The sequence below is a fragment of the Orcinus orca genome, chromosome 16 (genome assembly GCF_937001465.1).
Source record: "Orcinus orca chromosome 16, mOrcOrc1.1, whole genome shotgun sequence".
NCBI lineage: Eukaryota > Metazoa > Chordata > Mammalia > Artiodactyla > Delphinidae > Orcinus > Orcinus orca.
In genome coordinates this window covers 15,943,780-15,968,906 of record NC_064574.1, presented here as the reverse complement: position 1 = coordinate 15,968,906, position 25,127 = coordinate 15,943,780, and the positions used below count along the sequence as shown (strand labels likewise).

Below are 25,127 nucleotides of genomic sequence, written 5' to 3'. Positions count from 1 at the left end.
CCCTTGTAAATACCTACACACAGTTAGTAAATAGCAGGGCTGGTCTTCCAATCCAGGGGTGTGTGGTCACTGCCTAGGAAATGAAGCAGCTTCTAGGCTGGGGTGGTAGGGTCTGCCAGAGTCGGGGGAGGGGTGTGAAGGGGGAGGAGGGTCTTTCGGAGAAGGGCAGGCCTGGCTCAGCACAAGTGCCAGCCCCCAAGGCCTGTAAGGGCTCTGGGACCCAACTCCAAATCAGAGCTCCAGGCGCCATCCAGTGGCTACTGTGGAGATTACAGGAGAAGAGCAGGCGAGAAAAGAAACCCCACGGAAGACAGTCCTGGCCAGCTCCAGGGAGGAGGCCTCACCTTTGCCTCAGTGCCACCCCATCGTTGAAGTCCCTGTTACAGTCAGACCCCCGGTTCTCTCACTGTGATCTTGGGCAGACAACTCTGCCCTCTAGGCCTGGTTTCCCGGCCGCAAAACAAAGGGTTTGGACGGGCACTTTTGCTCATCTGACCCTCAGGTCCAGGTGAGACCTCAATCATCCTGTCATCCTGTAGGTTAAGGTTTGGCTGGAAGTCCCCTCCTCTGTGATTTCTCCCTCCTTACCCGCCCTTTGCTCCATCCCTTCACCTGAAGGGTCCTCTTTCTGTTATAGTCAGGTGGACTTTACCCCCTCCAGCCCTGGGCTCCCCCAGCTCGGGGGCTTTTCTCAATCATCTTTCTCCCTCCTCGCCATGGCCAGTGAGGGGCCAGGCATATGCGTGCTTAGCAGTGCCTGCTCTCTCCTGGCTTCAAGCCCTGTGTGGTAGGCAGAATAATGCACACGCACGCACACACCCAAAGATGTCCACATCTTAATCTCTGGAACCTGTGAATATGTTACCTTACATGGCAAAGAGCGTTTGCAGACGTGATGAAGAGCTTGAGATGGAGAGATTATCATGGACTATCTGGGTCAGCCCAGTATAATCACAAGGGTTCTTATGCAACAGAGACAGGAAGGTCAGAGTCAGAGAAGGCGGTATGATGCCCAAAGCAGAGGTTGAGGTGATGAGAGGAATTCGGTAGTCTCTAGAAGCTGGAAAGGGCAAGGAAACAATTGTTTCCAGAAGGAATGCAGCCTTGCCAGCCCCTTTTAGACTGCTAACCTCAAAAACTATTTGTGTGTTTTTTAAGCCACTAAATTTGTGGTGATGTTACAGCAGCCACAGGAAATGAAAACACACGGGTTCAGCTTCTTTTTTTAAAATCATTTTTATTTGTTTTATTTATTTGTTTATTTATGGCTGCGTTGGGTCTTTGTTGCTGCGCGAGCGGCGAGCGGGGGCTACTCTTCATTGTGGTGCACGGGCTTCTCATTGCAGTGGCTTGTCTTGTTGCGGAGCACAGGCTCTAGGTGCACGGGCTTCAGTAGTTGTGGCACACGGGCTCATCAGTTGTGGCTCATGGCTGTAGAGCACAGGCTCACTAGTTGTGGCGCACGGGCTTAGTTGCTCCGCGGCACGTGGGATTTTCCCAGACCAGGGCTCGAACCCGTGTCCCCTGCATTGGCAGGCGGATTCCTAACCATTGCGCTACCAGGGAAGCCCTGGTTCATCTTCTTACTTGTCATGTGACTCTGGGAAACTTAACCTCTCTTTGACTCAGTTTCCTTGTCTGTAAAAGGGAATGATAAAGGCAATAATGCCTACCTCACAAGGCTGTGAGGATAAAATGAAAATACCTGCAAATCACTTTGAATAATGCCCAAGACTAAATATGTTAGCTATTAATAGTTAAAAGCTGCCATCTGAGAGCCTAATACGTAGTACCAGGCACAAGGTCAGATGCCTTAGAGTAATTTCCTCCATTCTCACCATCACCCTTGGGCATAACGATTTCAATCCCCATTTTACACATAAGGAAACAAACCCAGAGTAATTTGCCCATAATCACTCTAGGACTGGAAGTATTTTCATCTTTGCACTTGGGAAATTGTACCAGTTTGTGCTCTTTACCTAAAGAGGATTCGTTTTTATTTTGTTTTTTTGGAGGTAAAACACAGGCTGGGAAGGCTACTCTGGGCCAGAGGTCCTGGCTGACACCCCCTCCTTTTCCTATGTAGTGCAGGGAGATAAAATCCAGGCGAAACTCACCTATCCTCCCCGCTCCCGTCCCTTTAGGGGATTCGATTACCGCCTCCCGCTTCTCGCCAACACCCCCGCCCCCGCCCCGCCCAGTTCGAACAGTTTTTGAGCCAGACTCGGGGACACCAGGAGATAGGCACGGCCAGAGAGCGAGGTGTCCGATCCGCTGGGGGATGGAGGGGCGCAGACTTGCCCAGACCCCCAGGGTACCCGTGGAGCCCCCTCCCTTCCCGCAGCCTGCATAAGGAGCCATCTGTTCTCAGCTGAATAAACAAGCGGGGGGAAGCAGCTCCCGGTCCCCTGCCCCCCGGCCCGACCCCCGCACAATGCGCCTTTCTCCGAGGAGACGCCGCCCGGGCGCCGCCGGAGCGCGCTCCGTCTGGCCTCCCCTCCGCCTGGCGGCACAGCAAGACACGCACACCGACCCCGTGGAAACCAGATTTTTTTGTTCTTTTTTTTTTTTTTGTAAGGAAAAGAAAACAAAAAAAGAAATCCTACAAAGAACTGAGCGCAGCACGCGTCCCCCACATCCCCTCCCACGATCCCCCGCAGTCCGGCTTCTGGTCCAGGCGAGGCCAGCTCGAGCGCAGCGCTGGAAGCCCGCCAGCGCCTCCCCGCGACAGCCCAAGCCTGGGGGACCCAGCTTCTGCCCGGCCCCAGCGCCCGGAAGGCGCACGAGGGGGCCCAGTCCGCGGGGCCGCCCCCCTTGCCCGGGTCCGGGCCACCCGCGGCCCTCACTTCTGGGTGGCCAGTTGGTTCTCCACATCCTCCAGGCGCGCCGTCAGCTGGGCCAGTGAGCGGTTAAGGAAGCCACCGGGGCTCGCGGGGGTCCCTTCTCCCCTCCAGTCCGCGCCCCTGGACCCAAAGGATATGATTCTGCGACAGACTCTCGAGCGCCCCCAGCGTGCGGCCCTGGAACTCCACAAGACTTTCGCACTCGCAGGGGCTCCGAAGCTCTGTCCCCGCGCTGATGCCCTCCTCTGGCAGCCGGGCACAGAGAGTGGGGGAGTGAGAAGCTGGAGGAGGACCAACCAGCCCTGGCTGAGGCTCTCCGATATCCCTCCACCCGGCCTACGGCTGAGTGTTCGGGTTTGGGATTTGGACAGACCTGGGATGAGTACCAGCTAGGTAGCTGTGAGATATTGGAAAACGCCCTCAACCTTTCTAAGCCTTAGTTTCCTTACCTGTAAAAATGGATACAATGAGAACACCTTTTCGTCCGGCGGTGCTCAGGATTCAGTGATTTTCGTGTGTGTACACATCTTAGAAGGTTTCTCAAACCTTGATGCTCATTGGAATCACCAGATCTTGTTAAAATATAGATTCTTGTTCTTAACAGGGAAGGGGCTGAGACACTGCATTTCTAATAAACTCCCAAGTGATGCTGCTGCTGGTCTGTGGACCACACTTTGAGTAGCAAGAGTCCACAGCAGCACTGTCCAAATGAAACTTTATGTAGTGAAGGAAATGTTCTGTATCTGCCTTGTCCAGTGCGGTAGCCACAAGACACAGGCAGTTATTCAACTTGAAATGTGGCTAGTGCACCTGAGGAACTAAATTATTTAATTTAATGTAATTTAATTTAAATGGGTGTATGTAGCTAGTGGCTACCTTATTGGAGGGTGCAGATCTAGAGCATTTCCTGATGCAAGGAAACACTTTATAGGGTATTTCAACTAGGCCAATGGTTCTCCAAGTGTGGTCCCTGAACCGGAAGCATCAGCAACGCCTAGGAAGTTATTAGAAATGCAAATGATCAGATTCCACCCCAGACCTACTGAGTCAGAAACTCTGGGGTTGGAGCCAACAATTTGTGTTTTAACAAACCTTCCAGGTGAGTCTGATTCACACTAATGTTTAAGAACCACTGATCCAGGGGACTTCCCTGGTGCTCCAGTGGTTAAGAATCCCCCTTCCAATGCAGGGGACATGGGGTTAGATCCCTGGTGGGGGAACTAAGATCCCACATGTTGCAGGGCAGGGGGGGAATAAGCCCGTGTGCCACAACTACAGAGCCTGTGCGCTGCAACATAAGATCCCATGAGCCCCACGCAGCCAAAAATAAAAAATAAAATAAATAAATATTTTTTTAAAAGACCCACTGATCCAAGTCTATTTCCTCATACATTTCAACATCTCTGAAATCCAAATAGTTGCCTTACAATTAAATTTGGCATCCTTTTTTTCTTAGCAGTATAGAAAATAATGAATCTTACAAGGGATGGTATCTTAGATTCACTGAATTCTGTAAACGTGTGCCATTTTTAATATTACAGTACAATGCCTGGCACTTGGCCTTCAATACAGAGTTGCTGTTATGATTTAAAAGTTATATCTTAGTCTGTATGTCATGTTTATCAATGGTATTGATAACAGGTCCAGAAAGGCTCCTAACTTTGCAGATGGGGAAATCAAGGAAATAAATATATATTAAATATATATACTTAATACACATCTTTGTGTACCTGAAACACACCCAGTCCTGCCGCTTTGCCAGGTCTGTAAAGTTTAATTCCAACAAGGTAAAGGGCTTATGATGTGGCTCCCCTCACCAATGCTGAGTTGGGCGTGCCTTTGAAAAAATTCCCCCCAAATTATTCTGAACGCCCACTAATTTGGGGAACAGGTAGTTTAGTCCAGTGCTTCTTACACTTTAACATAATGCTAATCCCCTGAGGGTCTCGTCAAAGTGCAAAACTGTATTCGGTAGGTCTGGAGAGCGCTGGAAATGCTGTAGTTTTAACAAACCACTAGGTGACAGCCCTGCCGCCGGTCCACGGACCACACTTTGAGTAAAGAGGCTCTGTCCAGCGAGCCCATCCCCTGGCTGTCACTCAACGAAGGGGGCGGGAACGAATAGGACCGGGAGATCTCGGAAGGTAGGCAGTGAGAGAAGGGGAGGGGTCCTAAGACCGATGTGCTCACCCGGGCAGATGCTGCCTTTGAGGTTCTCCAGCAGGTGCGTCATGGTGCTGAAGTCGGGGGAGTAGGACACGTGCAGCTCCGCTGGCTCCGAGGCGATCTCTCGCAGCTCCTCCTCCACCGCCTTGCCTACGCCCACGGCGTACATGACGATGCCTGCAGCGTCGAGGGACTCAAGGGGGCACCCTAGGCCTCGGGAAAGCCGCCTCCCCGCATCCAACCCAACCTCAGGCCAGCGCGGCCCGCGCCAAGCCCACCTTCCTCCTTGGCGCGCGCCGCCCACACCGAGACGTCATCCTGGGAGCGGCCGTCGGTGAAGACCAGGCCCACGCGGGGCACGTTGAGCGCCCGGGGCCGCGCGCCCTGCGCCTCTGAAAAGCTGTGCTCCACCATGTGGCGCAGCGCAAGCCCGGTCATGGTGCCGCGCTCCATATACTCCACAGCCAGGACCGCCTGCTTCACCTCGGCCGCCGTGCCGTAGCGGCCCAGTGGGAACTCGGTGCGCACGCGGCTGGAGAACTGCACCAGCCCCACGCGCGTGCCTTCCGGGGACACGTCCAGGAAGTCCACGATCTGGTTCACGAAGCGCTTCACCAGCTCGAAGTTCTGCGGACGCACGCTCTTGGAGCCATCGACGAGCAGAACCAGGTCCACGTGGCCTTCCTGGCACCCTACGCCCACCCGAGCAGAAGAGCTGGGATTAAGGGATCAGATCCTTGGCTGGCAGCAGCCACCTGCTCATTCATTCACTCGCAAACATTTATTATATACCAGATACTATGTGTGAAGTCCTTCTTATGCCAGGCACTGTGCTAACTAATAATAATTATTATTATCATCAGTGGCATCATTATAATCTTTGCCATTTATTAAGCGCTTACCACAAGCCTGCTAAAAGCATCTTTTTAATCATCATCATCACAATAGCTACCATTTATTGATCATCTACTATGTATCAGACAGAATTCTAAACTTTACCACTACTAACAATAATAAATAAAAACAAAAACATTACTATTTGACAGCTTACCATGTACCAGGCACTGGGCTAGGTGCTTTATATATTTTTTCTCAATTCTCCCAATAACCTTGGGTATTATCCCCATTTTCTAAGAATCTGAGATTCTGAAGGATAAAGTCATTTATTTGCTCTGGATTCCACCACTAGTAGTGGCTGAGCCAGGATTTGAAGCCAGGTCTGTCTGACCCCAAAACCCAAGCTCCTAACCACTCTACAAGATTGCCTCCCCTGTTCTGAGACAGGGACCTTGCTAGGCCCTGAAGGAGGTTCGCCAATAAATGAAACATAATCCTGACCCATAGGATATCAGGATAGAGCAGAGCAGTGAGGCATGCCATTTGCTACCATCAAGGAAAGTGCTTGAATAGAGGGGCTTGCAGGGAGCAAGGTAGGGGTAATTCATTCTTCCTGGAGCTAGTGAGGAAGGCTGCATGGAGGTGGTGACATGTGATTTGATCTTCAGGGATGAGTAGGAGTTCTCCAAGGCATGAAGGGACATTCTAGATGTTGGGGGCAATGTGTGTGGAGGCATGGAAGCTGGGAGCCCTGGACACGTTTGGGAATGGGCAGGCCAGTATGGCTCAAATGTTCAAGTTTGTCAGGAGACAGGCTGATGGGGTTGGCTCAAGCTAGATTATAATGACCTAAGGCGGTGGTTTCAAAAATTTGACCACAACCCACAGTAAAAAAAAAAAAAATTAATAATAATAATGTAAAAATACATCATGATGCACTTATACTCACATATAATTAAAACTAAGTTTCGTGAAACAATACTTACTCTTTCTACATCCATGCAGTAAACTCTATTTTCTCTCTCTCTTTTTAAAAAAAATTTCTAGTTTTTAACCCACTAATTTGATTTTGTTATCCACTGTGGTTACACCCACCATTTGTGTATCCACTGTGGTTACACCCGCCATTTGAAAAACTCAGGGGTAAGGCATTTGATCTTTATTTTGTAAGCACTGGTGAGCCACAGAAGGCTTTCGAGCAGGGGAGAAATGTGATCAAATATGTATTTTTGAAGTTAACCTTGGCAGCAGGGTAGACGATTGAGGGGAAAGACATGGAGGCAGGGCATGGCACACCCTCCAACTCCACCACCACCAGCGCACACACACACACTCATACCACATTCTTGGGCCACAGCAAGGGCAGGACAGAGTCAAGGATACTCAGAATGTGGGCAGTGGGTCAGAGGCAGACAGAACCCCCTCCCACCCATAACTCACGGCTGCAGCTCTTGCCATCTGCCTGGAGCTGCCACCGCTCAGGGCACAGGCAGCGGTAGGAGAAGCCCTCACTCACGCACTGGAACTCGCATCCATGGTCTACGCCATTGCAAAGGTCCTGGGCTTAAAGGAGAGACAAGACAGAACGAGTCAGGGTGGACTCCACCAGCTAAGATCCCTCGTCGCTCTGCACAAATGCAGGAGACCCCTCCTCACCCTGACAGCTCCTGCCGTCGGGCAGCAAGTTGTAGCCCCCTCTGCAGCGGCACCGTGGCCCACCAAAGGTGCTAACACACTCATGCTGGCAGCTGTGGTTCCCAAAGCTGCAGTGGTCAATGGCTGGTGGGAAGGAAGAGACAGCAAGATGTCACTTCTGCCTGGAGCCATCAGAGACCTTGGTCCAGGTGCTAATCGGGGGGTTTGCTCACCCCTGCAGCTCCTCTGGTCCTGCTGGAGTACAAAGCCAGCTCGGCAGCGACAGAAATAGAAGCCCGGGGAGCTGACGCAGTGATGCTCACAGCCATGGGTCCCTTCAGTGCACAGGTCGAGGGCTGAGGAAGAGGTGAGGTCAGGCTATGCCCTGGGGCTGCCCTTGTCAGCCCTGACAGCACAACCACCTGGGGAGCTTTTTAAAAATACCTATGCCTGGACCCCAACCCCCCAAAATCCTGACTTAATAAGTCTGGCGTGGTACCCAGGCTTCTGTAATTCCTCCAAGCAAAGGCCCCCTTCCTACTGAGCCAAGCGGCCCTCCCAATTCAAGCTCCAGATGTATCCCAGTGGGCCCATGACTGAGCCAGGCATAAGAATGGGAATCCACAGTTGTAGAAGACGGACCCCTGCCCTCAAAAGGTTCACTAACTCACAGAGGAGGACCAGAGTTAGTGAGGCTCTGCCACTTTACCTGTCTGAGCCTCTATTTCCCCATCTGCAAAATGGGGATATAATGGAAGAGAACAGTTGTTATTTACAACTGCCTTCTGAGGAGGGTGAACTATTGCCGCGCTGAGTATCTTCATGGTTTCAATGTGCAAATATGGCCTAGAGCTGAGCTGGGGAATAGGGGCTGGAGAGAGATGAGATGCCCTGCATAAAAGTGTGAGAATGTGGGGTTCCTAGAAAAGAGATGGGGAGTGGAGAGAGGAAAAAAAGGACAAGAGAGATGGTGTGGAGATGATTTACTGTGGGTTGAGTTTGCCAATGGAAAATCCCCTATAGAGGGGTGACTGAGGACTTTCGGGATCAAGGGTGCCTAATATTCAATTATAAATAATGGGTGTTTCTTTTTCTGTGTGTATGTTTGACTTCACTTAGATGTAAGTCACACCTCTGTCCACCCCCCATCTTTAGTAAAATAGACGTATGCACGACTTAACATATACATGCCCTTGTGTGCACAAGTGTGTCAACCGAGGAAGAGGCTGAGTTACACCCACAGGACAAGAACAGCGTGTGTGGACTGAGAAACTGCGCGAGGACCCATAAATCGAATTCAGCAGAAGCTCAGAGCTAGAGGTGACCACAGGATGTAAGCACTTGGGGAATTCCCGGAGATCTTGGGAAGGGTTTTGAATGTTCACAGGTCATCAAATGGGGCTTCACGCCAGCCTTTTCTAAGCCCCAGAAACAAGAAGACCCCAGCTGACATCTGGGTTATTGGAAACACAGGACCTCTTTTTCCAGAATGTGGTGAGCTTGAGAGATGATGCATGTAACTAACGCTCCTAGCTTAATGTCTGATGCTAACCTGGCATACAGTAAATGACAGCTGCCGTTATGATCAAAGGATTGGACATACATACACAGGGGGAAAAATCCTAACTGTATAAGCAAGGCATTGTGTGTCATAGCTTTTCAGAAAGCAAACATGAAGAACCAGGCCTTGAGAGATCTGCAGCTGCAAAGAGGAGTGGCAAGAGCAGCCCAGGTGAGCAGCCCGGAAAGAACTGAGATGCAGAAGCAGGAATGAGCAGCGTATATGGGGGTGGGGAATGTAGGAGATGTATGGAGACCCCAATTCTGTCAAGTAACAGAAACAGTAAGGATATGCCTGTGAAATTACACAAGTTTGGGAGCTGTTTTGAAGCCAGGTAGGAGATGAGCCTGAAAGAGGGGGGAGACAAGGCGATAGAAAATACACTTAACTGTATTAACTGTATGACCTCTGTGAGGTCAAGATTTCTAGCCCTGGTCCCACCAAGGACTTACATGACCCCAAGCGACACCTTCCCTTTCCTAGACTTGTAAAGTAAGGGAGCTGGACTTTGACCTCCAAAGGCCCTTCCAGACTCATTGTACTGATGCTAGGCCAATGGGGAGCCACAGAAGGCTCAGGAGCAGTGAGACTGGAGGGTGGGGGTAGCTCTCACCCAAACAGCTCTTGTCATCTGCTGCTAGCCGGTAGCCGGGGTTGCAGGCACAGTGGAACGTGCCGGGGGAGCTGACACATTGGTGCTGGCAGCCGTGTCCCCCCTCAGCACACAGGTCCTTTCCTGAGGACATACAAGAGTAGAATCAGCAGGGGACAGATGGGGAGAACCCTCCAACAAGAGAGAGCTGAATGAGGTCAGAGCAGACCCCATGCTCAAGGATGTCTTTAGATGGAATATGACTTGGTTGAGAGGGGCCAATACAGGTGGGAGGTCTTAGGGAAAGTATAGGTCCTCAGTGGCCCCTGTGAACAGGCTCGGAAGACAGGAGCACGGGGCCAGAGGTGTCAGTGGGATAAGGGAGGACTACACGGTGTAAAGTAGAGGAAGAAGAGAGATGCTAAATCAAGGTAAGCGGCATAACTCAAGGTGTGACGAGAACAGATCTTGCAGCATTGTGGGAGGGGCTAAAACGAGAGGGGGAGGGGTCATCCCCAAGTGGGCGGGGCTTGACGCCCGAGTGGGCGATGGCGCTCAGCCTTGAGGGGTGGTGCTTCTTGTGTAGAGAGGCGGTTTTGGAGTTAGACATTAAGCCTGTGGTAAACCACAACAGCTCATCAAGGTACGCGGGCACGCTAAACGTTGCTCCTTGTGGGCGAAGCCTTGAGCAAAAATGGGCAGAGCTGGAATTCCACACAACCCGCGGTAGGCCAGGGCAACTCCACGGCCTGTTGGGAGGGGCTAAAGATGGTGTGGGCGGGGCCAGCCGGGAGGGGGATAGGATTCACTGTGGTGGGAATGAGAATCGGAGCGGTTGGAGAGTTCGAGTCTCGCTCCAGCGCTCCCCTCACTCACGACACAGCCGGCGCTGGAACTGAAGGCCAAATTCCTGGATACGGTCGAAGGACTCGACGAGGAAGACGTGCTCGTCCAGCGGGGGGGACGCCATGGCGCGCAGGGAGGCCACGTCAGCGCGCTGAACCCCCACGGCGTAGATCTCGATGCCGCGGGCGCGCGCCTGCGCCGCCACTTCGGCCACGCGATCCTGGGGTCGCCCGTCGGTCACGATTACAGCGACGCGCGGCACGCGTGCCTCCGGCGGGCGCGCGCCCTCGGCCACACTGAAGGCCACGTTCATAGCGTACTGGATTGCCAGCCCGGTCATGGTGCCCTGCGCCAGTGGCACTAGAGTGCGGATGGCGCGCTCCATATCCTCGCGGCGTGAGAAGGTTCCGAGCGGGAAGACGCTCTGCACTTGACTCGAATACTGGATCACGCCGACGCGCGTGGCGTTGGGCCCCACGTCCAAGCTGCGGAGGAGGCTCACCAGGAACTGCCGCATCGTCTGGAACTCGAAGGGGCGCACACTGCGCGAGCTGTCAATCACGAACACCAAATCCAGGGGCCCAGTACGGCACCTGGGACCTGCGAGGAGATCAGGGAGGACTTTCCTAGGTTAGCCAAGCCTCACGTCCCGGGAGAACCCCACAGAAACCCAGGGCGGAATGGTGCTCTCACGGTGTAACAGCGCCCAGCACAGTCTTAACCTAGCAAATGCAGGTTAGCACCATCCACTCACGCAGCATTTGAGGAGGGCCTGGACTGGGAGACTGCACCAAATCTCTATCCTACAGCTCTGAGGGCTATACTGAGGAGGTGTTATCCACTTGCGAGGAGGGCGAGGGGACGTCGCAAACTCAAATGCCTACAGGAGTTAGGCAGGCAATATAAATAAATATAAATAAATGAGTGAATGTGATGGTTTAGGACGGAGGACCCAGAGAGCCTCTATAGCTCATAAAGTGGGCAGCTCCAGACAAATGTTGCCTTGCAGCCGTGAGATCTGCCAACCCCATGTTGGCAGATCTTGGGTCTTTTCAAGAGAAGCCCAAAATTAGGGGTTTTATGTGAAATCTCCTGATTTTTTTCAATTAACTTAAAAAAATTAAACACCAACTGGACAGTTCTGCATGAGCCCAACTTGGGTACCTCCAAGCCACATCCTACAGATGGGAAAGCTGAGGCCCAGAGAGTTGAAGCTGTGAACTCGAACCCAAGCGCTATGGTTCCAAAGCTCTTGTTTTGCTCTCCCCAGCAGGCAGTTGGCTGCAGATGGAGAACCTGCTTTTGCTCCCCTCCCCCTGCTTCTGAGGGCTGGGTTCTGGCTCACCTGCGAACTGGAGCTGGGTTTCCCAGGGCTGGAGAAGGAGCAGGAACATGGGCAGCTGCGAGCATAGACGCCCCCTCATCGCCCTCGGGGAACAGAGAACAGGGGTATCAGAGCCTGAAGGGAGGAAGGAAAATAGCAAAGCAGTAGAATTTGCAGAGTTCTTATTCTAGGTGATGGGCATTTTGAGGGGGAGGAGGGTCATGGGTTTATTTTACTAATCTCTCTAGTTTTGTGTATGTTGAAATTTTTCGTAATAAAAAAATTTCATCACGGTGAGATTGCTGGAAACACAAGGAATTCTGCTTTGCAGAACTGCAGAATAGTAAATACATAGAAATGAAGAGTGGCCCCCGCTCGCCACAACTGGAGAAAGCCCTCGCGCAGAAATGAAGACCCAACACATACAAAAAAAAAAAAAAGATACAGAATTTAAAAAGGAAAAGCCTTGGACTTCCCTGGTGGTCCAGTGGGTAAGACTCCGCGCTCCCAATTCAGGGGGCCTGGGTCTGATCCCTTGTCAGGGAACTAGATCCTGAATGCCACAACTAAGACCCGGTACAGCTAAATATATAAATATTAAAAATAAAATAAAATAAAAAGGAAAAGCCTTTCCTTAATGCCAGCCACGATGTTAAACGTTTTTCATGCATCGTGGCATTCATTGAACCCTCTCGACAATTCTATGGGTCTAAGGCTGTTGTTGTTCCCATCGCACAGATGAGGAAACAGGCTCAGAAAACTTCAGCGCTAGTACCCGAAGTCGCGCGGCAAGAAAGTGGCTGCACCAGGATACAATCCTACGCCTGCGGGGTTCCGAGAACCAGCCCGCGTGAACCTTTGCAGAGGGAAACGATTCCCCACCGCACCCCCTCCTCTCTGCATACAAGGCGCCTCTGTGTGACTGTCCTCCCGCCCACCCCCCCAACCCACCCCACAGCCAAACAGGCACCGCCCCATTGCAGGCCTGCATCGCGTTGGTCTAAACCCTCCACGCAGATGAAGTCGCGACTTGGCGCCGCCCCTTCCCGCCAGCTCTCAGGAGAGGCCGCCAGGGGGCGCCTTCGCGCGTCTGGCTGTGTTGGCTAGGTGGCCGTGGGAAGCCCACATCTGCCCAGCAGGTGCCCCTGCCCAAAGCAAATAGGGGACTGGGAGCCCCAGGGCCTTGGAGATAAGGCCCGGGCAGAATATATCCGGCGTTAGGGCCAAAGAGCAGAAGTGCGCAGGGTTCCGGGGACAGTGGCATTGGACGCGCCCCGGACGCGAGCCGGCCCGGGCCTCGGAGCGCAGCCATGGACCCTGTGGGGGCAGGTGAGCGCTCACTCTCCCGCGGCCCTTGGCGACGCCCCTTGAGAGTCATGAAGGACTCCCATTATACAGATGGGAAAAGTGAGGCCCAAGAAGGTGGCCCGCCGAGCTGCAAAGGAACCTAGGACTCCTGGCTTCCCTTCTCCCTTCTGAGCTGTCTGGCAACCTGGCCCCTAGGCGTCACCTCTTTTCCTTCCATTCGCTCCCTGGGTCCCTACCCCACCCCCACCCCCGCACCCCCTGCTGAAGCTGTGTTAGCCATTTTTCTGTTTCTGTTTCTTGGCAGAGGGGGCCAGCTGACCCTAATCCAACCGCAGCCCCGCCCCCTCCCCAATTCCGTGAATGGTCCTATTCTGAGCAAGGTCGGGTGCCTGGAGGGAGCGACAGGCGCCCTTCCCGTCCTGGATCCTCACCGTCTTCGCCTTTCAGGCCTGGTAGAGGAACAAAAATCCCTCTGGCAGGACCCATCGTGGGAGGGTGACTAAGCCAGATGTGCCAGCTGGAGGTGGGAGGGTGTGGAATGCCTTCTCCAGCTTGGGCCACAGTCAAGGCAGGCGAGCACCCTTGCGGAGTATGAGGGTAAAGGCACAGGGGCCTTCGCTGCCTCCCATCCGTTCCTACCTGCAGAAGCCTCTGAGCCCCCAAACCTTGATTAAGTTTCCCCTTATCTTGCTCTTGGCCTGAGCCAACATCTCGCCTGGCGCCCCACCTCCACCCAATCCTAGAAAGTCGAAATAGTCCTTGCCTCAAAGTTCATCACCTTTCCAACCCCTCATTCTACAGAGGAAGAAAGCAGGACCAGAGAGGGTAATGTCTTGCCCGGGTCACACAGCAACGTGGCAAGGTGACAAAGCTGACACTAGAACCCAGAGCGCCTCTGAGGCGGTTAATCATAGCTTTAAGAAGAAATGCCCTTAGGGTGGGGAAAGTGGACTCTTGAGGGAGGAGAGGTCTGCGAATAATTCCTCAAGAGTTGGCTGAAGAATAAACACTTTGAGGACGTTCCGGGGAGCGGCGGGGGGCGGGGGAGCCGGGGGGGAAGGTTCCTGGAGGGAGGAGGTCAGGGAAAAAGTCCCCCCCCTCTCCATTTTGGCGGCCGTGCTGGTGGGGCCTCAATTTGGAAAGGACCCTACATAGGTGGGGAAGGGCACAGCAGGTCGGACGGGGGCATCGTAGGCGGTGCAGCCGCGCTTAAATATGGTCGCCTGGTCTGGCTGGATGCCTGCTCCCCGCAGACCCCTCAGCGCACCCAGGCCCTCTGACTCACCTAAGCCTGCCGGACAGCTCGGAGGCGCGGCCGCAGAGCGGAGCCGACGGGCGGAGCCTCCCGGACAGTTGGACCAGGTAACGGCGCAGGAAGCGTGCCCGAGGTGCGGACGGCCAGGCAGCTGGAGCGAGCGGAGGCGGCGGCCGCATTTAACCCGGGGGCTGGCGGGTGGGGAGGGGGAACGCGGGCCGCGACCCCTCCCACTGGTAGGGAGCGACTCCCCTTCCTCCAAGGGCTGGGGCGGGGCCAGCGCGGCGCCCCCTGCTCCCGCCACCCCTGGAGCCGCAGACGCCAGCTGCGGGGCCGGAATCGGGCTACGGTTGGAGGCTGGGCGGCTACGCTCTCCGCAGCTGGAATGCGTTGGAAGCCTCCGAGGCCCTTCCCCGGGGAGAGCCCCAAGGGGCGGAGCGGGGCCTGGCTCGGCCGCCGGCTGCTTGGCTCCGCTTCCGAGGGCGCGGCCCGGCTCTTATCCCCCGCCGTCCCCTCCAGGGGTGGGGAGAGGTCCCGCACTCTGATCCTGCGAAGAGGGTAGCCTCAGGGTTCATTGCTCTTCCCAGGCCCCACCTGGTAGTACCTCAAATTCCGCCATCACCGACGCCTTTCCACGGTCTCTGCAATTACTTAGGTCTTGGGCCCATCACCCTCACCCATCAAAACTCCCAGGCGAAGACGCCACCAGGCCCCTAGGCTCTAACTGGCCCACTCCACAGGGCCGATGGAGGCCCTGTAATCAGGAGAAGGAAAGCTAAGACAGCAACAGGCACCTTCTCTTGGGAGAAAGGGGGCTGAGAGTGTTGCTTTAACCTGGAAAAGACGAAAATATTCCCCCAGGATCCTGGGCACACAGTTTGGGGGCCCATCCATTTTCCCAGGCATCTGCAGGTACGCGAGAGAGCACTCTGGTCCAGGGGTCCAGCAAAAGCTCCCCCCCCATCAAGACTGCACCGGGGTGGGTCCCCCCAGGGTGCAGGGAAGCCAGGCGCCCTCACAAACTCTGCCTCCATCACAAGACCGGCACAAGCGGGGCCTTTGTGGCTCTGGGGCCTCTCCCCAGTGCTCCAGGCTGCAATGGGAGTGGAGCCAGACTTGCAGAATGGCGCCTGGGTGGTCCCGGGTGGGCTCCAGGCAGACCTCAGTGAGCACCACGCAACCCAAATATTTAGCCCACAGCTTGCACCCAAGTCCCCTCCCTTGCCTAAGGCTTCTTCTCTTTGACCCCGAGGGGGCAGACCTAGAACAGTCCCTTCCTCCCATTAATTGCATTCCACCTGCCCCCTTCGGGCGCGCTATGCCACCTCGCCCCTTGACGCTCCCTGCTGTGGGCGGCCGGTCTGTCCCCACTCCCAGGTCATCCCCAGAGCCCGCCGCGGTCCTGAGGGAAGGTGTGCGCCAGTGCCTACAGCAACAGTGCGAGCAGACGGTGCGGATCCTGCACGCCAAGGTGGCCCAGAAATCATATGGAAATGAGAAGCGGTAGGTCCCTCAGTGGCCCTCCAAGGTCCCTGCGACCCGACCTTCTGCCCTGTGTGCCCCTCCCTTTTTAGTGTCTTTTAGAACCTGGAGAGGACTCAGGGCTCAGCTATTGGCCAATCAGGGGCCTTTTCCTTCAGCCACCATCAGCCCTGATTTCGGTTTATAGCAGAACCTCCCTGTGAATCTCTAGTCCCCATTCACTCCCTCATTCACCCATTCATTCATTCTTTCATTCCACAACTACCTACTGAGTGCTTATCATGTGTCAGGCTCTCTGGCACTGCTGGGCACCAGGCATACAGTTGAACAAGACAGCTATGGTCCCTGCACTCCTGGCATCTTCACTGTTGTGTGGGAGAGACAGACAATAAACTCACAAATCAGTAAACAAGAGGCTTCCAGATTGTGGTGAGAGCTAGAAGGGAAATAGAACCAGGAAAGGTGATAGAAACTGAGGAGCGGGGATGTACTTTAGCTAGCAAGGTCAAGGTGGTAGAAAGACCCTTTAAGGAGGTGACATCTGAACTAAGACTTGAATGTGAAAATGGAGCCAGACATGAGAAGGTCACAGGGAAGCGTGTTCCAATTAGAAGGAACAGAAAACACAAAGACCTTGACACAGTACTAACTTGGCCTGTTCCAGGACAAAAGAAGTCAGAGTGGCTGGGATTAGAGAAAGAGGTGGGCATTGCAGGAAGTAAAGTTGGAGAGGCAAGCAGGGGCCAGATCATGTGAGGACTTTGAATTTAAACGGCTGGAGGATTTTAAGAAGATGAGTAACATAGTCTAAAAAAATTTTTTTAAAAACACATTCTGGCTGCTGTGTGAAAAACAGGTTGAAGCGGGTAGGAGTGTAAGCAGAGAGGCCAGTTGGAAGGCTGATGCAGAGGTCCAGGCAAAAAGCTATGGCAGTAGGGACTAAGGTGGAGGTGGTGAGAAGTCAGTGGATTCTGGATATGTTTTAAAGGGAGTGGATAGGACTTACGGATGGATTGAATGAGGAATGTGAAAGAAAGAAAGATTCGGGTGTTCATGGGGTTCACAGTCATGGAGAAGCCTGGGGAGAGCGGTGGGAAAGATGTGTGTGGGGGGGGAATCAAGGATTCTGTCTGGTCTTTGCTACCTTTGAGACGCCTACAGGACAGTCAAGTGGAGATGGATACACGAGTCGAGCGCTTACATGTCTCCGCAGGTTCTTCTGCCCCCCGCCCTGTGTCTACCTCGCAGGTCCCGGATGGAGGGTGAAGCCAGTGCAGGGCCAAGGTGAGGGAGGACTCCAGGGATGCCGGGCGCCACCCTCTGTAAGGGGACCCTCAGTAGGGCTCGGGAGCGGGGCGGTTCTCAGTCGCAGTCTCAACGCGCCCTCTGGCGGCGAGAACTAAGCTTGCCTGACACTTGAGTCCCTCCAGAGCCCGCTCGCGTCCCTTTCCAGCCCACCAGGCAGGGGAGACCGGGCCCATCGTCTGCGGTTACATGGGACTGGACGGCGCGTCCGGCAGCGCTGCCGAGACGCAGAAGTTGAATTTCGAAGAGCAGCCGGACTCCAGGGTGAGAGCGCATGGGAAGGGGGTTCGATTCTTGCTCCCATCCTTGCCTCTCTCTTTGGTGCAGGGGGGCTCCTTTACTCCCCTGCAGAAGCCAAAAGATAGGTGAGGATGCCGAGAGACCGGGGTTCTGCCTTGAGGGTGCGCCCAAGAGCTTGGACGTGCAGCTTCATGTCACGTCCGACGGGGCGGACGTCAGATAACTGGGGAAAGTCAGTTCATCCAGGGACTGAGGGCTGGGGTCAGACGACCCATCTCCGCCAACCCTGTAGGAATTCGGTTGCGCCAAGACCCTGTACATCTCGGACGCAGACAAGAGGAAGCACTTCCGGCTGGTGCTGCGGCTAGTGCTCCGAGGGGGGCGGGAGCTGGGCACTTTCCACAGCCGCCTCATCAAGGTCATCTCCAAGCCCTCGCAGAAGAAGCAGTTGCTGAAAAACACCGACCGTGAGCGGGGTGGAGCCTGGCCGCTGGGCGGGGCGGGGAGGTGCCCCTGGTCTGGAAGCTGCTAGGTTTGGGAGGGGGGAGGGAGAGATGCCTGGATTGTACGGTTGGGGTCAGAGTGGGAGAGGTGGAGTTTGAGTCGGAAGGGGCGGGGTCTGGGTAAGTAGGTGTGTGGCTTAGGTCGGGGAATGGGAAAAGTTGGAGAGGCAAGAGCAGAGGGAACGGGACAGAGGCCGACTTGAGGTTGGGGGGTCCCCAAAATGGTCGGCAGGTGTTGAGCCAAAGACAGATTAAAGGTGATAATGAGGGCTTCCCTGGTGGCGCAGTGGTTGAGAGTCCGCCTGCCGATGCAGGGGACGCGGGTTCGTGCCCCGGTCCGGGAAGATCCCACGTGCCGCGGAGCAGCTGGGCCCGTGAGCCATGGCCGCTGGGCCTGCGCGTCCGGAACCTGTGCTCCGCAAGGGGAGAGGCCGCAACAGCGAGAGGCCCGCGTACTGCAAAAAAAAAAAAAAAAAAGGTGATAATGAAAAGGCAGGGGAAATTCAGTTAAAAATATTTATCCAGTGCCTGATGTATATGCAAGTATCTGTTCTGGAGGAACGGACAGCCTAGCAGAGGAGAGAGACACACACAGCTGATCAAAGAGACAGTTTGAGATAAGTACTGCCCTGGATGCCAAGTGACAAATCCCAAGGCTGATGGCTTTGAAAATACGAGGAAACAAAGCCTGAATGACAATGACTACATCACTGCTACCCTCACTGGAAGATGGAAGGGAGAAGTAGGGGACGGGGGACTTTCTTGGCAGGTATATACATACATCACCCTGTTTGATGCTCATCCTTGTAAGGTGAGTCATCGATGAGGAAAATGAGGTTTGGAACGTTCATGCATTCATTTAAGAAATATCTGGGCCTAGGACTTCCCTGACGGTCCAGTGGTTAAAACTCAGCGCTTCCACTGCAGGGCACGCGGGTACAATCCCTGGTCAGGGAACTAAGATCCCACATGCCATGCAGCGTGGCCAGAAAAGAAAGGAAGAAAGAAAGAAAGAGAGAGAGAGAGAGGGAGGGAGGGAGGAAGGAAGGAAGGAGGAAAAGAAATATTTGGGCCTGTCACCTTCAGGTGACTTGCCTAAGTTTTCCCAGCTAGAAAATGGCCCACCCAGGGTTTGAACTTGAGTCAATGTGACTGTGAAGCCCAGCTCCCACCACTACACCTTACTGTCTGTTAAAAACCTTGAAGAATGTCTCAGATCCAGGCAGTGCTCTGGCTGGCCCTTGGTGTCAGGAAAGGGCCAGGCAGGGGTAAAGTGGTATAGTGTGATGGTTTCGAGTGCAGATTCTGGGGCCAGGCGGCCTGGGTTTCAATCCTGGCTCTGCCACTGGCTAGCTGTGTGATCTAGAGGGAGTTGTTCTCTTGAGTAGAGATAATATTATCTACCTCCGAGGGTTGTTAAGAGAAGCAAAAGAGCTAACACATTTTAAGCATTTAAAACAGTACCTGAAACACAATAAGCATTAGCTATCATCATTATGCAATGGATAGGAACTTGGGTTAAGTATACATTGCGCACCAACAGTATGCCTAGCACTGTGAGGAGAGAGAGGGCGATGACCCAGTGCTTTCTCCCCAGGTGGTCAAAATCCAATTAGAAAACAAAGTGGCTCTGAGCCCGTGTTAAAAGGCTGGAAGAGATCAATGTCAAGCCCTAGAAATGTACTGCTGTTTCACACCACGCAGCCTTTGCTTACGCAGCCCCCTGAGCAACTCCTACCTACTTCATGCTTCCCAGCTGAGAGTATAACCTCCTCCAGGAAGCCCTCCTTAACCCAGCCAGCCCTCACTATATCATATGGAAATTTTATATTTATTCCCTGTCTCCCCTCTGAGACTGTGAACTCCTCTAGAGCAAAACTGGGTCTAATTCACCCTTTGGCACCCAGTACCCAGCACAGTGCCAGCCACCAAGTAGGCACTTAGTAACTACTTGATAAAATTCTGTTTATTGAACTGAAGGATGCCCAGGCAGCAAAATGAACCAGACAAAGGTACAGAAGCAGGACTACAGCAGGTGCTAGATAAATAGCGGTGACATATGAATGCCCAGTGTGTCTGGGAATTTGAGCCAGACTGGCTCAGGGGACAGAGGATGGAAACTTACCTGGCAAGTCCAAGGGACCAAGCCAGGCAGGGGCACTGATTCCACCTCCCCTCACAGTGTGCATATCCTCGGGCTCAAAGGTCTCCCTCTTCAACCGCCTGCGCTCCCAGACGGTCTCCACGCGCTACCTCTCTGTGGAGGATGGGGACTTCGTGGCCAGTGCGCGCCAGTGGGCTGCCTTCACTCTCCACCTGGGTAATCCCACCAGCAGGCCTGGGGCTGGGCACTTCACATGCATTCCCTTTTTAAATCTTCACAACTCCTCAAGGAAAGTAAAATTTGCCCCATGGAACAGAGGCTCAGAAACACAAAAATACTTGCCAAAGGTCCCAATGAGTTGGTGACTGATCCAAGCTATTCAGACTCCAGTGTCCAGCCCCTTCCCTCAACTCAGCCCCCACCCCAGGGGGCAGATATTCGCAAGGATGGCCACAAATGACATCTCCAGGCTGAGAATCTTCAGCCTTAGCTGCCTTCCTGTGTGCCAACCTTGCCCATAAGACCCATGTGCAATGTGAGGTGGAGCTAGAGGCAAGAAGGGTGGGATTTGGGGCAGAAGCTTGGAACCCCTGAAACCCTCCTTCCTTCCCTCCTTCTTTTTACTCCCAGCTGATGAACACTGTTCCCAGGGAGACTTCCCGCCTCGAGAGGGCTATGTCCACTACGGCTCCCTGGTGCAGCTGATCTGCACGGTCACGGGCATCACACTACCTCCAATGGTATGGGAAGGAAGGGCACAGCTGGAGGGGTCCCCCCAGATCCACACAGAGGGTGTGACCCACAAGTGCAGCGCTGGAGAGTGAGAGCCCAAAGCATGATGACACCTATCCTCACTTGGGATACTCAGTGCTTTGTGGGGTTGGGTGGAGGTCGAGCGCTGGCGTGGGGGGAATATGCCAGTGTCCTGCCTGGCTACCGAAGAAAGAGAGAAGGGAAGCCTGTGGGCACCCAGGCAACTTGCTGCCATGCTTCCTCCCACCCTTTTGCTGTAGATCATCCGCAAAGTAGCTAAACAGTGTGCACTCCTCGACGTGGATGAGCCCATCTCCCAGCTGCACAAGTGTGCATTCCAGTTCCCAGGTGGTCCTCCAGGAGGAGGTGGCACCTACTTATGTCTCGCCACAGAGAAGGTGGTGCAGTTTCAGGTGAGAAGCAGAGAATACCAGCACCAAGGCGTCCCAGAAAGTCATAATGCTGAGAACGTAGAACGTAAAGTCACCATCAGCATCATGGCTGCTACTTACTGAGCAATACTGCCTCCCGTGGAACGTTAGAATCGTAGACTATCGGGACAGAATCAGAGAATGTAGACAAAATAGTGATAATGGTGTTGAGCAATACTCCTTCCCAAAGGATATTAACGTCATAGAATGTTGTGATATAAAATTGTAGAATGTAAATTAAAATAATAATAAGTAATAGTATTGAGTATTATCGAGCAAAGACTATTAGAATCGTAGAATGTTAAGACAGAATTGTGGAAAATTACTATTATTATCATAGTAATAATATATTACTATAAATACAAATAAACTATTATATTATCATAAGACAGAAAACCATAACATGTAGAAAATAACATTATTATTCAGCAATAATCCCTCCCAAAGAATTTTTAAATTTTGGAACGTTAGGGCACAGAATTGCACAATGTTTAAAAACATGGAATTCTAGAATTCTAAGAAAATACACCTTTAGAAACCAGCTAGTCCAGCGAGCTGATTTAACTCTAAAGAGAGAACTTAAGGGTTTTGCCTAAGCTCACAGGGCAGGTAAACTGCAGAGCCGAGGACCAGAACGCTAGGAACGCGGAAGCCTCTGCACTGCGCTGGATGGACGCGCTGACAGCCACCATCCGCGGCTTCTGCCCCATCCCCTCGGATCTCCCCCCAGGCCTCCCCCTGCCCCAAGGAGGCGAACAAGGCAGTGCTCAATGACAGCTCTTGCTGGACCATCATCGGCACCGAGTCAGTGGAATTCTCCTTCAGCACCAGCCTGGCGTGTACCCGGGAGCCTGTCACTCCGGTGCCCCTCATCAGCACCCTGGAGGTGAATCGCGCGCTGGGGGACGCTGGCGGGCGTGGATACCGACCGCGCTGGAGGGTGGGAGTGCAGGTGAGGGAGGGCTGCGGGCTCTCGGCCACCGCTTCTCCCACACCCCCTGGTCTCATCCTCCCCCAGCTGAGTGGCGGGGGCGATGTGGCAACACTGGAGCTCCACGGTGAAAACCTCCACGCGGGGCTCAAGGTTTGGTTCGGGGAAGTGGAGGCCGAAACCATGTACAGGTATGAGGAGGGGGGACTCCCATGGGTCCCAGGGAACGAAGCAGGTTAGGGGTGGGGGGATGCATGTCATCACTCTCACTGCAGCCCTGACCTCGATGCCCCACCCCCAGGAGCCCGCGGTCCCTAGTGTGCGTGGTACCAGACATAGCCGCCTTCGGCAGCGACTGGCGCTGGCTGCGCACACCCATCACAGTGCCCGTGAGCCTCGTGCGTGCCGACGGCCTCTTCTACCCCAGCGCCTTCTCCTTCACCTACACCCCGGAGTACAGCGTGCGGTCCGGGCCTCCGGGTGCCTCTGCGCCCGCCGCCGACGCCGATGCGCTCCTGGAGAGCATCCATCACGAGTTTACACGCACCAACTTCCACCTCTTCATCCAGACGTAGCAGGCGCGGGCTGGACGCGGGGCCTGATCCCCGGCCGGTTTGCTGGGTCCTGGGCCCTGCCCTCTGCCCCTGTGCTGCGGAATTGAAGGCTGCAGCCCGAGCAGCAGAAGCCTCTCGCCCTAGAAACCCGTCCCTGTGGGTCTAACACGGGTCCCTCGCTCATCCTTTTCCAGCTAGGAAGACATGACCTGAGTGACGCTCCCTTTGTGTCCAGTCAGGAGTGTGGCTTTCCCTGTCTTTGTTTCTGGTTCACTCTCTAAATCAATCACACACTCTCCCTCCCTCAGGAACTTTGTAAATCTCTCTTATTTGTGCATCCCTATCCCTCCACCTTTGTCTTTCTCCATCTCTCTATGTGTCTTGCATACAGTTCCACACACTCTGAAAAGTGTGTGAAATTCCAAGCCCAGAGCATTTCCCCTCCCAGCAGCTGTGTCTCCCCTAGAAGAGGAAATCCAGAGTTTCACACATCCGGGCAAGGGGCAATGGACTGCTGAGGCGTGGCCTGCTTGCCCTGATGTACCAGGTCTTACGTGGAACACTGGATCCCACTCAGAGCACTGAGTCCCTTCTGGAGCATGGGACCCCTGCCCTGGAGTACTGGGTTTCAGCCTGCAGTACAAAGCCCTAACCCTCCTTATTCTTCCTATGGCTGGAGCCAGGCACAGTACCCATGCGGGCTGTTTGGTCTCTGGTCCACAACTTTGGTGGCTGGTTAGATCCCTGGTGTGGTGGTCAGGTCTTGCCATCTAAACTGTCTACCCAGGCATTTCTCTCACAGGCCCAGTAAAATGCAGTCCTGAGGGTCAGAGATTGCTCTGCTGTCCTATCCAAGGCAGAGTCTGATCTGTATGACCCACCTCCACACAGAGGGAGGTGCCCCAGTGTACTTCGCCCCCCGTACACACAGAGGAAAGGACCACACGTGCGATGGAGAAGATAGCTTACATTTGTGACCCTTTCTGGAGGAGGAATGGGGGTTCAGAAGCAGCCAGCATCCCTGAGTCCCTGTCCCTGCCCTGGGGACCACCTGTTGCCTCTGGGGATAAGTTACCCTACTAACTATCCCTCCACCTCAAGCAGAGTGGCACCCCAGGCCCAGGGGCAACCACAGGACACAAAACAAAACTTTCCGAAGACAACTCCAGGCAGAACTCCTGGGATCAACTGGGCGATAAGCCAGCCAAGAAAGTAGCTTCTTTGCCTGGAGCCCAGGGACCAAATCAAAATTCATCCCTGCCCAGCCTTCCCACCCTCTGCCAAGTCCACGCTCTACAGGGAGGGTCCTGGGTCGGGCTTTTGGAACAATGAGGCAGATCTCAGAGGTGCCAGCGACTTGTACCAGCCCCTGGGGGTGCCGAATGGGGAGAACTGGTCTGAAATGTGGGTTGAGAGCTCCCACCCGTCTGGGTCTTCCTTTGAACTCTAAGTTCATTTCCTGTGACACTCTTCCCCTAGAACATGGAAACCCCCGTGAAAAAGAAGCAGCTGACATTTCCCAAGGGGGCGAAATGGGCTTTGCTCTTAGGCTCCCCAAAGTCTTGGCTAAGTTCTGTCCTCTGCCATCAGCAAGCTGAAACCCATAATGATGGGAAAAGAGAAGCTTGTTCAAAGCCTGGCGTGGCCCCGAGAGTAGATCCTGGCTGAGGAACGCAGAGAGCAAATTGATAGGAAATGTCCTCGACATGAGTGCCTGCCCGAGGAGAGTTTGAGCTCACTGCCCCGTGAAGATGTTGAAGCAGGAAGCCACTTGTAAAGAGGCTAAGAGGAGTTTCATAGCACATCACACGGGGAGTTAGGGCTCAAGGGCCTTTCCAGCCCTGCCCTCAAGAACTTCCTCTACCACTCCACAAGGCAGGAGTCCTAGAAGCCAAGGACCTAGGTTGACCTGAAAGGCCAGGCCCAGCCATGCAGCTCTGTCTTTTTTTGCACTCCCCTCAGGGCACCCCAGGACCCTTGGTTCCACCTACGCACCCACCTGAAAGTCTGTGGCCTCAGAGCTCCAACCCTGGCCTGTCTTCTGAGTTCCAGCTGCTGGACTGTCCTTGGACGTCTTCCGGGCTGCGAGCCTGAATCCATCTAACATCAAACGCCCCTCTCTCTCTCCTTCCCTTTGGTAGAATAGGTTTCTTCCTCTACTCCACTGCTGCCCTGTTCTCCAAACTCAGCTCACAGAGTAACTTCTTCAAGATTTCCACAAGGCAAGACTGGCTACATAACTTGTAGGACCCAGGGCAAAATGAAAATATATGGCCCCTTGTTCAAACATTATTAAGAATTTCAAGACAGCGATAGCAGAGCATGAAATCAAGGCAGGGCCCTGCTCAGCACAGGGCCTTGTGTGACTTTCAAGGTCACAAGCCCACGAAGCTGGCCCTGGCCCCAGACTTTCCATCTCTTTTTCCCATAGAATCCCACTGGGACCATGTACTGCCC

The 25,127-nt window shown here is 53.9% G+C and overlaps 2 protein-coding genes and 1 long non-coding RNA gene across 12 annotated transcripts; 2 read left to right on the top strand and 1 right to left on the bottom strand.

Moving 5' to 3' along the window:
• Positions 1 to 2,666: 2,666 nt before the first annotated feature.
• On the bottom strand, positions 2,667 to 11,919 carry MATN4 (matrilin 4). 10 transcript variants are annotated; one of them, XM_049700071.1, is made up of 10 exons: positions 11,826 to 11,919; positions 10,511 to 11,080; positions 9,656 to 9,778; positions 7,715 to 7,837; positions 7,503 to 7,625; positions 7,287 to 7,409; positions 5,288 to 5,701; positions 5,034 to 5,186; positions 2,982 to 3,088; positions 2,667 to 2,902 (listed from the first exon to the last, which is right to left on the bottom strand). In XM_049700071.1, the coding sequence occupies exons 1-10, from the start codon at positions 11,902 to 11,904 to the stop codon at positions 2,843 to 2,845; spliced, it is 1,875 nt and encodes a 624-aa protein (XP_049556028.1). In that variant the 5' UTR covers positions 11,905 to 11,919; the 3' UTR covers positions 2,667 to 2,842. The 10 variants fall into 10 exon arrangements, 3 of the variants coding, with proteins under 3 accessions (XP_049556028.1, XP_049556027.1, XP_033289694.1); XR_007472422.1 differs by lacking the exons at positions 2,667 to 2,902; positions 11,826 to 11,919 and adding exons at positions 3,293 to 3,415; positions 4,574 to 4,680 and having other exon boundaries at positions 2,981 to 3,088; positions 10,511 to 10,997; XR_004484911.2 differs by lacking the exons at positions 2,982 to 3,088; positions 11,826 to 11,919 and adding an exon at positions 3,309 to 3,415 and having other exon boundaries at positions 2,667 to 2,893; positions 10,511 to 10,997.
• LOC117202490 (uncharacterized) lies at positions 9,786 to 12,101 on the top strand. Its single transcript, XR_004484912.2, has 2 exons — positions 9,786 to 10,360; positions 10,518 to 12,101. It is a non-coding gene; the product is annotated as an uncharacterized LOC117202490 (long non-coding RNA).
• Positions 12,102 to 13,114: 1,013 nt separating this feature from the next.
• Positions 13,115 to 25,127, top strand: RBPJL (recombination signal binding protein for immunoglobulin kappa J region like). The gene is made up of 11 exons (XM_049699189.1): positions 13,115 to 13,133; positions 14,327 to 14,474; positions 15,745 to 15,870; positions 17,063 to 17,133; positions 17,303 to 17,418; positions 17,687 to 17,861; positions 20,080 to 20,217; positions 20,632 to 20,741; positions 21,015 to 21,167; positions 21,916 to 22,307; positions 22,418 to 25,127. The coding sequence occupies exons 1-11, from the start codon at positions 13,115 to 13,117 to the stop codon at positions 22,689 to 22,691; spliced, it is 1,722 nt and encodes a 573-aa protein (XP_049555146.1). The 3' UTR covers positions 22,692 to 25,127.